This window comes from Columba livia, chromosome 1 (genome assembly GCF_036013475.1).
Source record: "Columba livia isolate bColLiv1 breed racing homer chromosome 1, bColLiv1.pat.W.v2, whole genome shotgun sequence".
Lineage (NCBI taxonomy): Eukaryota > Metazoa > Chordata > Aves > Columbiformes > Columbidae > Columba > Columba livia.
Genome location: NC_088602.1, coordinates 102,918,203 through 102,936,210, shown reverse-complemented (window position 1 = coordinate 102,936,210; position 18,008 = coordinate 102,918,203). Strand labels below are relative to the sequence as shown.

The 18,008-nt window shown below is 40.4% G+C and overlaps 1 protein-coding gene across 30 annotated transcripts in view; it reads right to left on the bottom strand.

The window, feature by feature from the left end:
- Positions 1-18,008, bottom strand: part of DMD (dystrophin) — a 1,272,535-nt gene that overhangs the window by 61,604 nt on the left and 1,192,923 nt on the right. For all 30 annotated transcript variants that reach the window (XM_065049958.1, XM_065049956.1, XM_065049960.1 and 27 more), the window contains 2 exons: positions 8,085-8,159; positions 2,017-2,218 (listed from right to left, as the gene is read on the bottom strand). In XM_065049958.1, coding sequence (XP_064906030.1) covers positions 2,017-2,218; positions 8,085-8,159 — 277 coding nt within the window. The remainder of the gene's footprint in view (positions 1-2,016; positions 2,219-8,084; positions 8,160-18,008) is intronic.

The following is an 18,008-nucleotide window of genomic DNA, read 5'->3' as shown; positions in this document are numbered from 1 at the left end:
GTTGTTTACCTATGCTTTCCATACTCCACTCCTCTTACTCCTCTCCCTCAAATTTTTTCCAAATGAATTATCATCTGTGCCCTGAGAAACTCCTGCTGATGAATACCAGGCTCATGCAAATTATACAGGAGAAAAATGCAGAATGATGATTTCCCTGCAAGACATTTTAAATTGAAACTTGCATGAATCGTGAGTTGTTCAGCTCACTCTCCTCTCCTCTCAAGTCAAACCAATAATTTAGCATGCTACTGCAAATGAGCATGAGCAACTGATCAATTAAAACAAATCTGAAACGTGTGGGATTTGGAGAGCTGTGCCCATAATTAGATCAGTCATTGACTGTGAATTTGATTGATATCTTTACAAATGACAGTTTTCAATTATAAGAAAAGTAAAGATTCAGTACATTTAATTAAATGTCTCCAGCACTGCTGTGCACTTGGGTTGATCTCTGCCTATTAAGTTTACAATGAAAACTAAACACTTGTAACCCCAAGGTCACCACTCTTACCAGTGAATTTCAGCAAAATAGCTACAAGTTTTTCCTCACACATAAAACACCTCTCTGCTTCATTGTGTCCTGCAATATACAGTTCCCCAGCACACCCAGGGAATTGCCTGGAGACAGCCAATTATAATTTCTAATGTTGTACTTTCAGTACAGGGCAACAAAAAGAAAACTAGACTGGACATGGCAAATCTAAATCGGACGGTCCAGCTTAGGAGCAGCTTGTGGAACAACCTTTAGTTCCCTCTCTGCCTCTTAACTTGACTGATCTGGATTAACATCCCTAACACATCTTTTCTGGTTTTTACTGTGTATCTTCATTTATATGTTATTTATAGTTGATGATAATTCAGAAGTGGATCAGAGTTCTGTGAAAGCCAAAGCAGATTAAAGAATAAAACTTGGTTCTTGAATGAATATAGCCCCATTCCCTGCTACTGGTACACTACACAAAAATTTAATGTAATCTGGGTAATCTACTCCACAGGATATTGCATCTGCTGCAGAGTATGTTATAAGCAACAGGCTTATTGGAGGTGATCCTGCAGGAAGAGACTGTACAAATCTATGCTGCTTTTTTTTGATAGGTGATCATTGAAGCTTCACTGTTGTCATCAAGGGTGCATGGAAGAACAATCTTATGGCACTTCACTTCAATATGGTTCAGAATGTCAACAGAAATACAACTGACCCATGACCTTCCAATTCCTACGGGTAAACATTTATTCTGTCACAACAATGAGCGTGTCTGGCTGAAAGTGGCTGACAACAACCCTGAAAGCACAAATGAAGACTTCCACCGACTTTTTTTCACCAAATACTAAAATAATGGTTTATTCTAAAATTAGCTTACAAACGTGTGTTGGAAGTCACCTATGTGTTATAAGCAACATCATTAACCCACCAAACAGGAATATTCCTAAATTTTCTTAAGGTAAATTTACTCAGTTGTATTTATGCCTACAGGTAGCCTTTTAAAAATTAAATTTTAGAAGAGGTATTTCTCAAATCTGACTGCTAAAGGGCTGTAAGCACATTAGATTAGAGATTAACCTCTTCCACCTTTGAACAGGAATTGTAGATTGAAAGCTATAGAAAATGGACAGCTCTGTAAAGGTTTAACATCTGGAAGTACACACGCATGCAAGAGTCTACAGGATGGTGTTCATACTGTTGCTTCTTGACCATGACCTACTCAGGACATGCAGTCCAAGAATTGCTCTGAACACAGAAATCTGTTAATAAAGTTCTGTTTTCCAGCTCTCCCGTTACGTAGTGTAATAAAGCCAGGATTGTAATCCTATCCAACAGCTGTACTGATTCAGCTAAATGCAGCCATTAAACTGTTAGATTTACTAAACTTTCACTTCAACTACCCCATTTTTTCAGTTTCAAGCCATTAATTTTATAATGAGCCAGATGGCTTGTTATCCCTTTCCCCTTCCGCCTTCCCCTCGTGCTGTTGGGAAAGCTCCCGAGCACCCCATGATCAGAGCACCCATACGTACGTGTCGTAGACATTCAGCAGCCAGTTGAGGCACATATCCACACAGAGAGGAACGTTGACCAGGTTATTGTGCTCTTGTTCCAGTCGATCGTAAATGGTGGTCAAGCAGTTAATGATCTGCAGAATATCCATTGGCTGGTCATTTTGTTTGAGGTTGTGCTGGTCCAAGGCATCGCATGCAGCAGGCAGACTCAGAAGATCCACTGTTAAAATAAAATAATGAAATAAATAATGATAATAAATAAAAACAAAACAAAACACAAAACAACCCACACAACACACACCAAACCATAAAAAACACTGAAGAGAAACAGTGGTGGCATTACTCATACCCAAAAAGTAAACAGAACAATTTACTTGGCTTACATGCCTGGTTAGAGGACATTTGATGTCCTCTGACAGTCACGTGCAAGACTGATTTCAAGACTCCTACAGGTGCACTGTTTATTCAGCTGTGGTCTTAGAGAGCAGTGTTTGTAAAAGTGGAAACTGTTTCCTTTTTGGCCGTAAAGTACTTATTATGCTATTGGATCCTATGGAAATATTACATAAATTACTATGTGAGTAAAAATTACATATTTCATGTTTTATGTTCCTACAGATGGGCTAATGTTTGACTACTGCATTCATCAAATGTGCTCTAAATATAGTACATGTCATCAGCTTTCCTGAGACGTGCCATCCATTTCTTACAGAAGTCAAGCAATCTTAACCAAACCGAACTCCACAAGGAATATGCAAACAAATCACAACTGAACTGGGATTAACCTCTCTGTTATTTTTCCTCTGATGAGAACAGGAGAAAGAAGGTTCCAGAAGCATTAAATGACCTATTTCAATATTTATTAATGAAATGCATCCATTTTTAATTCTGCAGAGCGTTAATATTTATAAATACCTCTACGACATCATGGAATAACACACATTAAAACTTATCAGTCAATATACAACAGTTTTTTGTCATGAACTTGATATTCGTTCTAATTTAAGTCAGTTGCATTTGAAATTCAGATGTCCAAGGCAAAATAGAACTTCCCTTTCTCAGTTCTTAGTCTTGGCACACTAACATCAACAGCAGCATCACACTTTGAGAGACACCAAATCAGAGAATTATGTTGGTTTACAAAGGAAAACAAGAATAAAACTAGAAAAAAAAAAAAAACAAAACCAAACCACCATCCCACCTCCCCCCCGCCAAGAAAAAACCCAAAACAACACACAGAAAAATGAGACTATTGATGCAGATCTTCCTGCTGCCACAAGAAACCCCTTTGTAATTCCTTGCAGAATTTCCAGGGTGTGAGCAATAGGGATGGTAAAGCCCAGATGCCATTAGCCCTGCTCATACTGTGAACAGTCACAAGGTGCAGCAACATGACTCAAGGGAGCAGGACCTGGCCCAAAGCGAACCACCGAAAATCATCCAGGAAATTCAGGAGAAAATTGGGAAATGAACATACCCAACTGCAAGACCATTTTTTCTCTCATTGGAATAAAAATGTGTTTTACTGGATCCTGGTAAGCAACATCTTTCAGTAATGTCAAAAAATATGCAGAGGATAAATGCAGAACCCCATAAAGGAATTTTTTAAGAACCTCATCCAGCTTAAGGGTACATTTGCCAAATTCATACTGTTTTATCAAGGATGAAGCTAACCCTTTGATGTCTTAGTGGAGAGGAAAAATACTTCAGCTGCATACAGGGCTGCCTGATAATGCTGCATGGACAGTACCCTGGGATTTCATAATTGCCAAAAGAATTTCAGGAGTATAAATTTCAATGGAAATCAATAGGTACTGCTGCTAATAAATCTCTCAAGCACTTCTGAAAATTTCGTCCTGTGGGCCTGGCAAACCTAGAGTGCATAAGGGAAGCTTGTAATGGCATCGCCATTTTTATATCAAGAAATTTAAACTTGAATCTGTGGTTTTGTGCAGGGTTTTATTGGAATTTTACTTTTTTCACATTAGCACATACATATTTATTAAAAGAAAATATTTTGCAATACCATGTTTAACCTGCTAGCATACAAAATATAGCTATTCTTAGGTCGGTGTTACATCCCGCAAAAGCATATTTATCAGACCCATTCCTCAGAAAGATGCTCTTCTTTAAATAATTTATTAGTCAAATTGGAAATGGAGCACCGCCTTCACAACACCTTTGACTCCAAGCTTTAGGCTGAACTCTCAGTTCCTTTGAGACTATGAATCAACGGTAATTAAATGAACCCCTCAGGCATCTGAGTGGCAGCTTAATTATATATACAGCTACTGCTAAACATGGGTCATTCCACTTTGTGAAAGCTTTTCCCACTAATAAGCAACAACTTCTGAAAGCCTTTCACCCCGCTCTTCATCAGCCTCCTGTCCTATCTTGAAGTTAATAACACACGTTCATCTTGTAACAAGCAAACAGTGCTTGCCACCAGGCTCTGCTTTAGGGAACTTTCTATGGAAAAAACAGCAGCTCTGGCTTTCGCCATGTTAAGCTCCTTCTGCATCTTCCCCAACAAGATTAAAGGAATTTGGGGGTTGCTCTCCCAGAACCAGGAATTGCATATTTCTTTCCTAAAAGCAAATATGGATGCCACATGAATTGCAGACATTCAAAAGACAAGTCCCAACACTCAGATATATATTGAAGAGTTGTATATTCATTGCCTCTCAGTGATTTGCAAAGCTTTAACTGAAACAAACCGTATCACCTTATACTTTGTACTTTTCATGGGTTCTCTGCCACTCTTTTATTCTTTTCTATTTAAAGTTCCAAAACTGATCCCAAAATCCCAGATTCACAGAATGTTAGGGATTGGAAGGGACCTCAAAAGATCATCCAGTCCAATCCCCCTGCCAGAGCAGGAACACCTAGGTGAGGTTACACAGGAAGGCATCCAGGCAGGTCTTGAATGTCTCCAGAGTAGGAGACTCCACAACCCCCCTGGGCAGCTTGTTCCAGTGTCTGTCACCCATGAAGAAGTTTCATCTCAAATTTAAGTGGAACCTCTTGTGTTCCAGTTTGAACCCATTACCCCTATCATTGGTTGTCACCGAGAAGAGCCTGGCTCCATCCTCATGGCACTCACCCATTTATGAAGTCACCCCTCAGTCTCCTCTTCTTCAAGCTAAAGAGCCCCAGCTCCCTCAGCCTTTCCTCGTAAGGGAGATGCTCCACTCCCTTCATCATCTTCTTTGCCCTGCGCTGGACTCTCTCCAGCAGTTCCCTGTCCTTCTGGAACTGAGGGGCCCAGAACTGGACACAATACTCCAGATGCCGTCTCACCAGGGCAGAGTAGAGGGGAAGGAGAACCTCTCTCGACCTACTAACCACCCCCTTCTGAAATCTGTGTGAGCAGTAGCTCTAGCTTATTTTGAAATCGAAGTCTTCTATATAAATAATTATTTGGCTTCTAAGGCAAGAGAAAAAAGTTAGGATGCTTGTAACGAGACACCAGATTGCAGAAAAAGTATAAAAGACAACCTGGAATAGCTAACCCACTGGAGGACAGAACAGACAACAGACAGGAGAAAGTATGCTGTGGAGGTCACATACTGAGCTTGGGGGAAACTCAACATATGGCTGGTGATAAAAAGTATTAATGGTGTTCCCAGAATGCAAGTTCATCTCCTCCATAACCTGTGGTGTTGTCTGATACATTAAAAAATATATTTAATCTAGCCTGTATAAAATTAAAGGAAAAAAGCACCCTAACAGAAGTCCTTGAATATTTTCTTTTGCTGCATCTCCAAGAACGCTTTGTGAATATATCTCATTTTATTGACATCACAGTGTTCAGATGTGGTTTGCACTCGAAGATCAGATCTTTTAAAAGTGGCAAAACAAGAAAGTCAGCATGCTTTGATGTGATTATCAAAGGAAACCATACATTTAATAAAACGGTGCAATAGTTACACCTGGCATGCCCACAATAATTTCAAAGGTTGGCATGATAGAGCCACACACTAGATTCTTCAAAGGTAAAACAATACATGAGCTCCACATTTCTTAAGGATTAGCATTTTCCACATTCTTCTTCAGGTTTAATGTCCTAGCATCATAATGTTCATTGGGCTGACTCACAAAATGAGAAGAACTAAGTCTGAGAATAGTTCATTTTTCGAAGTGTTTCTATTCTTGCCACTAAGGAGCAGACTGTATCTCCACTTCTACAGGCCTTCTATTCTGTACACATCTTTAGAGTGATCCTCAGTAGACAACTCTGCTCTGTTTTTTATCAAGTTGGCAGGAAAGTACATATACACACACATATTTAAACTCCTGCAATTTTAAAACAAAAATAAAAAGTAAGAGTGGAAAGCAGCACCTACTGCAGGTGGGATTTAAGGATTTTTGGCTACGTGTAAGAGCCCTGAAACCCAGAACTGTGCTCTATTTCTACTGGTGCCAAATCACAGAAAAAGAATTTTGTAATGAGTTAGGTTTTTGTTTTGTTTTTGGTTTTTAATCTAATTAAACTGAGTTCACAAGCGACACTGGAACCATAGAACACAGAAATACAACTATGGTGTCTCCAAGCAAAAATATTTTTAAGAACAAAGGCTGCTAACAAAATTCCTTAAATACTTCTCCTTAGATACAAGTATGAAGAATGTGCTAAAGTAATCAGTGTAAGCACCACTGCTTTTCTCTGAAAACATTCATTCTCAGAAAATCTACATGAGTGTAACCTTGAGAGATAACCTGACTTCAGTGCATAATTACAATTCCACACTGTTAAGTCCAAGATGAGTCTAGAATTATTCAGTGGTAGGAATCAGGGTAATACAGATAAAACAGGAAGCACAGTTGTGCACTTTCAGCCATGAAAACCTGTTACAAGTAACACTTGTGCACTGTTAGCTAGAGAAACCTGTAATTCCAAAAATGTTAGTTCCTCACCTCAGTTCTGCACTGACTATAAATACCTTTCACTGCGTATCACCCCAGTTTCTTTACACTACCTTTCCACAATGAGTGTGGCAGGAGCACTGTGTCATGAAAATGTTTGTATTTCTGATCACCAAAATTCATAGCCACTTTCATTATCTTAAAAGAATTTTCACTTACAGTTTATTTTTTTTCCTTTTGTCTCTTTTCCTTTTTTTTTGTTTTTTAATATACTCGGAAATTCAGTCTATTCACTAGTGGAATTCACCCACGCTTATAAGTCTAAAAGTACACATGCTCAAAAATATGAAGGTTCATCTTAGTTCCAGAAAGCATGTGAGCACAAATCCAAACTTGAGATAAATCAACAGTTCAGACATTTGCAACTGTGTCAGAAATTTAGCCCTGTAATTAAACACCGAATAGTGCATGTTAAAATATTTTAACAACCTCACAAACTGTAGTGCCCAATAAAGTGCTTGCTTTGGCAACTGATTGGCCTACCCAGAAAACTACAAGCAAATTACTTAGCTATCAGGTTGCAACAAGCTGAAGAGGAAATGTAACTGCAGTGACAGGTAGAATATCTACAACAGTTGAGAGAATTAAAATGTTACAACATGCACATCACTAATGTATAACTGATGAGAGACTTCTGAACATAACCAAAAGCCAGGGAAAAATTAAGCTAAATGTTTATTGTGATGATCTCATTTAAAGGCAACAGCCCCTCAGGGTTCAAGATTCAACTTAAACATTAGCAGCTCCAGCTCTGGAGTGATTATTCCACCCGAACTCTCACTGTCCCCAATGCACGACAATCCTGTTCCTCTGGCATGGAGATATAAAGCTCTGGGTAACATAGGACATGGCTCCAGTAACAAGCACAGTGAAAATACCCAGTTAAAGAGTATAAAGACAATAAATATGTAGGGGATGTTCGCTTTGTTTCTGATCCGCTGCTCTGTTTGACAAGGGACAGACCTGCAGGCCACCCAGCGCTTTGGTTTCATTAGTAACCTGCAAACAGGTGGCAGCAGAATAGCCTTCAGGTGAGAGGTTTCCATGCACCAGGTAGAGCTGGAGGGGGGATATTTTTCTGCCTCTGAAAGTTGCTAATAAACATGTGCATCGGTCATGAAGTCTTCCCAGCAGCGGGTGAGGCACAGGGACATACTTACAGCAGAGAGCTTTCTGCAGCCTGCGGAGTTTCATGGCAGTTCTGTACGCCGAGAACCTGACGTTGTTCAGGTCAGCTGTAGGAGGAAATATTAAAATAAACAATCAGCTTTACACCTTGGAAATAACCAGAATCACAAAGATGCTGTTAATTTGAACTAGAAGTTTATTGGTTAAAAAAAGAGGGGGGAGGGAGGGGAGAGGTATATTTGAAACTCCACTGAGCAAAAGCCGTCAAATCTTGCTAATCAATCATCTAAAATAAAACCTTCCGTTTGCTGAAAGACACTGAACTCAAGAGTACGTGAAAGGACACCACCAGTGAGTACAGCAGGGTTGCCTGACAACCCCCACAGCCTTTCACACCACAGGCAACGAGAGGGAGATAAGAACCTGAAACTCCTTGTCTGCCTGACGCACCAGGCAGGCCGTGGGCAGGCGGCTCCCAGGGAAGAGCTCTGCCCAGGAAAAAACAAGTGACTCTCAGATACTGCTGAAAAATAAACTAAAAACCCCACAAACAAACTGAAAAACAATGAAACTTCTGTGCTTTTCACTCAAGCAGACCCCAGTCATGCCCTGAGCTGCAAAGCCTTCCTGGGCAGAAGCCAGCTCACCAAGCCGAGTGAGTTTCCAGGTTCCCACCTCCAAAACCCTGGGAAGCAGCCGGGCTGTGGCAGCACAGAGAGGGACAGCACCCACCTAAGAATACACAGTGTGGTGTGATTTTTGCTAGAGCCTTCTTGTCCGCTTAACAAAATCAGGATATTTGCACAAGTCCCCATGGATCACAAAAACCTCCCGGGACACTGCAGGGACGAAGTGGACCACACCAAACCAGTCACACCACACTACAGCTTCTATGAGCCTCTCTGTTCTTGAGAGGCTCAGTACCAGCTACTTGAATGATATTCAGCACCAAATTCTGATTAACTCCACAGCAAGGCACAGCATAGTCTAAGAAGTGAATGCTAGACAAAACTGAAAAGCAAGGAGGGGTTGTCTTGGAGAAAATTTGCCCAGGAAACTGTGTTTGCATCTACTGTGAAACCAGACTGAGGCAGATGCACTTACTCTAATCTTGTCCCTAGCTTTTGCTGAGGGTGGCCCCTGGCAAACACCATTTGCAACAACAATGAAGATAAAATTCACTGAATGTGACATTGAAACTACTGTGGCTGAATTCCTGCCACCAATACCAGCACACCGGCTAACTCACGATTTACAACTACATTTGGCTTGTCAATCCTACCATGCAGACACACCGCTGTTTGCATTATTCAAAAACAAACTCAGGGATACAAAAGACATGAGGAAGAAATTTTTTACAATGAGGGTAATAAAATACTGGCACAGGTTTCCCAGAGAGGTGGTAGATGCCCCATCCCTGAAGACATTCAAGGCCAGGCTGGACGGGGCTTTGAGCAACCTGATCTAGTTGAAGATGTCCCTGCTCATTGCAGGGGGATTGAACTAGATGACCTTTGGAGGTCCCTTCCAACCCAAACCATGCTATGATTCTACATGAGCGCACAACTCTGGCAAAGGGCTTTTGTTTATGCGAGTACATAACAGGTACCAAAGCTGTGTGCAGCTGCAAGCTGGCACCTTCATCAAAGGGAACCGAGGCGAGTCATCAAGGTTACTGTTTTGGGGGCAAATCCACAAAGTGATGCTGTTTCCCCAGTGGCACTGCCAGCTCTTCCCACAGATGCTACGGGGCGGCAACACCAGGAACAGGGGAGTGGCAGATGAACACTCTTGTGTGCTACCACACAGACACCCCCACTGCTGGAAAACCAGACTGCTTGCTGGCATGGCTGTGGCCCCATCACCCACCCAACTAATTCCTGGGCACAGAAACTCCTGGGCATTTGAGTGGTCTGTTGGTATCTTGCAATTTAGGTGTTTTGTAGCACAGAAATAGACTGTTTGTGCCAGACAGTTTCAGTAATCAGCAACACCACTGAATGCATTTAATTTACTGATTAAACCTGTGGGGCCTAAGCAGTTAACAATGGGAAAGTATTTGGAAAATGTAAACTACTAAGTAAATACAAAAAGAACATTGAAAAAAATATACTGGCTTAGAATAAAGATACATTTAACCCGATAAGCTGCCTGTAAGCTTGGTAGAATATTATGTGAAGAATATGATGAAAAACAGGGCAAATACAGAACAGTTCCTTGCTGGCATATGCACTGAGGTGCTATAAAGCTGTTTGCAATGCCGTAGCTTGGGTATAGCTATCCCAACATCATTTACAATGCTGTACAGGTATAGGTAGCAGAGGGAATACAGTCTCAAATACATTAATTTTAATTAAGCTGTTCTGAATGAGCAATTTGAGGTTTGATAATCCAGTACTTTTGTATGCTGTAATAAAACCTGTGGAACATTTCTAAAACACATCTTACAGCAGAAGGGAAAGTTTCAGCTTTGTATATAATTTCTTTTTCTTTGTACAGTTCCATACATCTTTTTAATGGGCAGTTCTCCTGTGTATTGTTCCTGCCAGTTCCCTCTCTCACAATCATCCTGACAGGTCCAGAAGCCTTAATGTAGTGTGGAATACAGTGAGCAATTTAAATAAAGTGACTTAATATGTCTTGAAGTGAAATTAATAAAGCAGTCTTTCTCAAACACATTGTGACTTCAGTTACATTTTGTACCCTTGTTGTAAATTTGTGCTTGTATTCTGCAAAATAATATATACCAGATTATGGCTAGCATTTGATAAAATGAAGAAGTCTTCCCTAAATTTTCCCTGAGTATTCTGAAAAAAAACTTCTCTATTTATTATTAGCATTTTAAGAAATTATTAGTAAATCTATTTGCATATTTCAGTCCTTGATCAGGGCACAAAGTACAATTCATGAAGACACTTAATCCTGAAAGTGCTGCAGTTTACATCTATTTTCCTATATATGGAATACACACAGATTTTATTATCAACCTTAATGATATTGCTGCCAAGAAGCACCTGCTGCAAATGATCAACAAGCAATGTCAGGAGCTACTTTTGGAGCCCTCATCTCAGATTTTGGTAAAGTAGCAGCAATGTCATCTTTTGGCTCTGCACGCTGAAGCCAAGCACAGCCGTCGCACACTCCTGCTCCCACCTGCTTTGCTGTTATCAGCATTAGCCCATGGTCACTTACTGTCTCCATGTCAACTGCTCACCTCCCATCTTCGTTATGCTACCACCTCCACACTCCTGAAGGACATCTCTCTTACTAGATGCTGACAGTCATGTAAGGTCACTGAATCTTAATGATTTAGCTTTTCCACTTCACACAAAGGTTTGTCAGGCATTGCAACAGGCTGCCCAGGGAAGTGGCTGAGTCACCAACCTTGGAGGTGTTTAAAAGATGTGTAGATGTTGTACTTCAGGATATGGTGCAGCAGTGGACTTCACAGTGCTAGGTTAAGACTTGGACTTCATGATCTTAAAGGTCTTTTCCATAATCACACAATCACCAATGTTCGGGATTGAAAGGGACCTTGAAAGATCACCTAGTCCAATCCCCCTGCTGGAACAGGAACACCTAGATGAGGTTACAGAGGAATGCGTCCAGGCGGGTTTTGAATGTCTCCAGAGAAGGAGACTCCACAACCTCCCTGGGCAGCCTGTTCCAGTGCTCTGTCACCCTCACCATGAAGAAGTTTCTTCTCAAATTTAAGCGGAATCTCTTGTGTTCCAGTTTGAACCCATTACCCCTTGTCCTATCATTGGTTGTCACTGAGAAGAGCCTGGCTCCATCCTCATGACACTCACTCTTTACATATTTATTAACATTAATAAGGTCACCCCTCAGTCTCCTCCAAACTAAAGAGTCCCAGCTCCCTCAGCCTTTCCTCGTAAGGGAGGTGCTCCACTCCCTTAATCATCTTTGTTGCCCTGCGCTGGACTCTCTCCAGCAGTTCCCTGTCCTTCTTGAACTGAGAGGCCCAGAACTGGACACAATATTCCAGATGCAGTCTCACCAGGGCAGAGTAGAGGGGAAGGAGAACCTCTCTCAACCTACTAACCACCCCCCTTCTAATCACCTCAGGAATGATTCGACGATTACCCTATAAAACTGTAGATGGTGTCCTTCCTGCCCCACAGCTACTGCTGGAACAAATGTGTTGCTCTGTGGAGTGACAAGGGAAGCCCAGGCCTCTCCTAATCGGGTTCAAAATATTTCCCTTGCTGCTACATGACCCCATTTAAATGAAATGCAGAACACAAGACAGGCAGGGAACGAGACTTGGTCACTGAGCTCAGGAGTGTTTGGAGGCAACGTCACCACCACGAGCAAGGGAGGAGACTCTGAGTGAGGCAGCATAAGGCACGACTGCCAGGAATGTGTGCAGGAGGGAGGCTGCAGTGGCAGCAACCTTCCCCCAGCCTCTGGAAACACCAACAGTTTCTCCTTCCCTCTGTGTTGTTTTCTTTTTTCCTGGGTCCTGATGGAAAAAAGAAAAAAATCCGATGCTTTCTCCACTCCCAACCAGCTCACTAAAAGAGTCAGGGCCCACTAAGCCTTGACTCCAAAGCTTTTATCATCTCTGAGCAGGCTGGAGAGCTTGGTATATCATGCAAGCTTTCCTCCAGCCTTTCCTCCCACTCCTGAAAATTACATACCACCTCATCATCTGAACGAGGTGGTCAGAGGGCTGCAAAGCCCTTTGAGTGTATAAGACTTTTGCAGTTTGTTTAACGTTTAACACTCTCAGTCGTTGTTCAGAAGGAAACTTTCAAGCTTTGATCAAAAAGTATAAATGCTCAAGAGCATAATCTGTCCATGGTCTGAAACAATGATGTAGTGGAAGAGGTCACATGGCTCCTGGAAATGAACAGACTGAGGAAAAGAGGACACGGGAATATTTGGCAACACTTATAGTTACATCCCAGAGCAAAGAGAAATCATGGTTCTCCTATCACTCAGCCATGAATGACCACTCCATTCAAGGGAGTATAAATGCTTCTATGGGAGGAAATTTAAAATCACATTACAAAAGACCCATACAACATGGAAGATGCTTCTCCTGCAGCCCTCCCACTGTCATGGTGAAGGGAGTTCAAAGTGCTAAAGCCTCTCAGAAATTCAGAAATCTCCTTTCGCCGCTTTCTTCCTTGCATTGTAGACATGACAAGTGCCTTCCTTTGCTTCAAGGCAACTAATGTGGTAGGGAAAACATTGTCTAGTAAAGTGATCTCCTCCATGTCCATCATGTGTCTACAACATATGAATATGCTCATGTTCATATTCTTATGTTAATTCATATTAATATGAATAACATTGAACAAGAACTAGTGCTCTTATTACACATTCATCATTAATGAAGACGACTCCAGATTGCTTATGGGAACAGCTCATATCAGAAATACTACCGAAAGATGATCAGATAATTAAATCCTAACCTTTTCTGCATAATTCTGCATACTGAGAGAAATCGCAAGACGTAAAGGCCATGCTCTTCCTCAAAAGAGCTAAGACAGCCTCATCAACACATTTTCTACAGTATTGTAGAAACAGCTGTAATTATACATAGCAGATCATTTTGATAGTGGACAATGAGGTAAAAAACCAAACAAACAACAAACCACTCATTTGAGAAGTGGTCAGTAACTTGTATCAAAAATTCAAATTATCTGCTGGAATGTCCCACTGAGTACTGACACAATATGAACAAATATGATTATGTAGATTTTTTTTAAGTCCTCCCATGCTAAATTCCGGATTTTACATTGGGATATGAATATTATTTTATGTGGAAAAATAGTTCCTCCCATTCTTGAGCCTTACTGCACAAAATCAGCTGGTAAGAAACAAAAAGCAATAAAAAAATAAATAAAGAACAGTAAGTTTTTAAAAAGAACATATTTAACAAGAGGTTTAGCATCCAGCATGGAGGGACATTTGTTTTTATTCTTAAGTAGTCACATTTGTGACCCAGAAAACAGGTTTTAAGTAAGATGTTATAACTTAACTGCTTTCCATGGTGGTTCTTAAACTAACCACTCTACAGTTGCCTCAGCTGCTAAGAGGACTGAATGGCTGGGATGTTTCATCTGATAATGTACTGTCCTCTACAACAGACTAATCTCACTGACTGTTCTAAAGCTCTGGGATGGGCCACGCTACCTCCTGTCAAAGGTTGTTCATATAATTTATCTTACACACATACAATGTAATCTGAAGGCATATCAGGAAGTCCTTTCTACCTGCAAGCCGTCATGTTTGTAATTATTACAATTTATTTTTAATTAAGGAGGACAAACCGTAGTAATTTCACTTGATTTAATGGACATTAATTGTCTCAGTGGCTGGACATCATCATACTGAAAAGCACAGCCTGCAACCTTTGGGTGATAAGTATCTCAAGAGTAAAATTTTGCAAGTTAACAACTAGTATCTTTCAAATAAATTAGACCTCATCTGGTCAAATCTTTAACTTCATTTGATAAGATCTCCTGAGCTTGTTTTTGGGTTTTGTTTTGATTAGTGGGTTTTGTTTGTTTGTTCGTTTGTTTTTGTTTTGGTTTGGTTTTGTTTTTTGGTTTGTTTCTGTGTGTGTGTATGTGTATTTTTTTCTACTCACATATATTTGCAAGGAAAAAAAATGTGAACCTACAGTGATACACCTAAAAACATTAAAGTCTTACTCAACCATACCTTATGACATGCTCATATAGCTGTTCATAAGCACACTGCCTGCAGCAGATAGATTATTTTGGGAATTACATGTCACTGTTGTCTTTGACACTGCCTAGCTAACCAAGGTTAAAAACTGTTTACTGTACAGCCCTGAACAGACCATAATTCTACTACCAGCCACCAAGCTTTCACATTTCATCAGGCACTAACGGCACTCTGACTTTTCAAGAAGCTTCATCTCACACCAGTTCAATACAGCTGTGATTTCCTGACCAGCTGATAAGAATGCTGTGTTTCTTCCTGCTGCCCAAAACCCATATATAAATCTTCTAATGATGCCCTACGGTGACATATATCACCTCTTTAGGAATTGTAATTTAAAAATGCAAATGAGACAAATGCACAAAGAAATTAATCAAGTAACACTGCTTAATATCAGTTGAGTATCAGCCACTGACTCTTTTATTGTAACAGTAATTAATGCTATCATCTACATTGCTTTGAGAATAACTAACAGTAAACAGTGTTATTATACACACAGACATACAGCTTAACCACTCTCCATGAAACAATGTGGTACACTGTACTAGACCTGTCCTGCTGAGTAAAAAACCCGACAGTGCCTCTGCAAATTAGTAGATAGGAGGTACCCAGGGCACCAAAATGCTACTGATTGCATCTAGACCAAATGGATGAAACACAGCATGTGCCAGCATCCCGACAACTGAACCAATTGACGTGACCTTTGGGAATTTAGTTTTAGCACGTAATGGCTTTTCTCCAAGCGTGAAAACCCACAAGTGTAAGAAAGGACATGATGTACACCTGGCTTATTCCCCATTATAGGGTTGGGATGTGAATGGAGTTTGCAGTCAGAAAGGTCAGAAACCCTTCACGTATGCTAGGTGAGAAACAGTCATAATGGAAAATCCTTAGGTAAACAAGTAACAAACAAGCATTAAAAAATACTAATGAATGGTGTCTGTTTGCAAACCATGAGTGTAATGTTCTTGAGCAAAATGTTCCCATACTGGTCACCTACTCCATAACACAACATTACTCTCTAATATTCTCTGTCACTGCTAATATGCCTATAGTTTCATTTTCAAGGGATGCAAGGTTAACTTCTACCACCTAACTTCTACTTCTCTACCATAATTACAAGTATCATCTGTTAGGTGTATGCCTACACAGGATGCAAGAACATGCTCTTACAAGGATGACCTACTCTATGTCTGACTAACCATCCAAGGTTGGCAGAACTCAACCAATCCTATTTTATGAAATAAGCAGCTTTATTATTCAGATTGAAGTTAGCTCAAAAAGGACATCAGTGAACAGGAGATCTTTAAAGAAAGACCATATGTATCATCTCGCCAGATTTCAGTAGAAATCAGATGACTGATGTGTGCAATAGGTACATATCTTATCAGTACAAACATGGAAATAAATTAGTCAAATTTGAATAAAATCTCATATTCAATGCATGGTGTAGTAGTTTGTACTAAATACTACTAAGGCAGAGAGGGGCGGTTTAGCCTCTTCAGGCAACATTTAAGAAGGACGAATCAAAACACACAAACCAGAAAGGATAAGATTTATCCACCTTGGTGATTCAGAGCTGGAAGCTCGCATTGCTGCACCAGAGCAGCCAGACACAAGATTAACATGGCAGCTGCTGCCGAAAGCCCACCTGAAGCTCAGAGGTACCTTTCAGTATTCTCCCACCCTGTGTTAAGCAACTGCAACTTTTCTTCCATGTACTTCACAGAGAACTGTCCCCAAATCCCTCCATACTAAATGGAAAGCTGTCACCAGCGTGCTGCAGTCCATAAAGGTGAGGGCATTTTTAGCCCTCTTGTCTTGCCTTGGTGAATTCGGAGAGAAGAAGAGATGCAGGCAGCAATATTTGTGACTGCACCTTGTTGCTGCAGTCACTGTTCCCAGAGACACAAATGCACTCATACTGATGCTACACGGGAAGGCTGGAAGAGGGGGACATTAACACTATGGCGTGGCAGACCAAGTTCTCCCGGGCCATCACGGCAAAGGTTGGAGTCATTTTCAGCTTAAAGGCAAAATACTGTCATTCTGAGCTAAGCTGCCTGCCATTAAATGTTCACTCTCAGAAGATAACCTGAAAAAACTTAAGCAATCCCAGACCGCTTTGATTCCTGCTCTTTCCGTCTTCTCCCCTCACCCAAAGGTCCTTGAACTCTTCAGGATAATGAAATAACACAAATTCTCATTTCAGTGATGCCCTGGAGCCATCATGAAGGATGAGAAAATTTGTAAGTGGGCTGTAAAAGACCAGTGTAAAAAAGCAGATCTGCTGCAGGGGAACTGCTTTTGGAAAGCAAAGCAGCTGGAGCGGTTCTTGGTACTTTGAAGACTTTCAGAAGGAAGTCAGAAGAAAATGGGAGTGGTTCATAACGGTGTATATAGAAACCAGGGATGTCTGTCAGCCTCTGAACCTTTGAGACTTGCATATCACCGATTTTTACCACCTCTGCTATTACAGCATGTATTTTTTTATGTTCTTATTTTATATAATTTCTTCTTAATTTATCCATACCAAGATCCACTAGATACATTAAATGATACAGCTTAGGTCACTGTTGCAACTACCTTTTGCTACTCTGACTTGACCATTAAACAACAATTATCTAATACTGATGACTTATCTTGTAACTTTAAGCAGCCATAACTTTAAATGAAGAGTAAAAATTGCCCAACTTGAGTCAGGAGCAGATGCTTCATTAAAACTGATAAAATGCGATATTGTTTAACTAATAAAGAAGAGCAGTCAAGAACAAGCATTTTAATATCTTAAAAATGAAAACTGGTTGTTCTTTTAAAAGAAGGCAAGCTTTTTTGATACACATATTAAATTTCAAATTAAGTATTTTACAGTTATTACCATTATTTTCATAAACAGCCATGTTTCAGTAAATGAGCTCTAAGATAATTTGAGAATACTTCCTTCATTGGCAAGTTATTTTATAAGTTCTTCCTATGGGTTCTTTCTGCTTTCTCTGATGCAGTCCCTATCGAAGGTGGGACACAGGAAGAATTCCTGGACCAACAACCTGATCAGGTACAAAAACACACATTGCATGTTCCTATCCTCTTTTATTAGTAACAAATAATGCTCCCAAGTAATTTAACTTAATTCTTATAAACACCCAAACCTCTAAAGACAGAAAGCTGAGCCCGTTTGAAACTCTGAACTCAACTGTTCTAGCAAAAGGTAACGTAGCAATTTGTAGGTGTGTGAA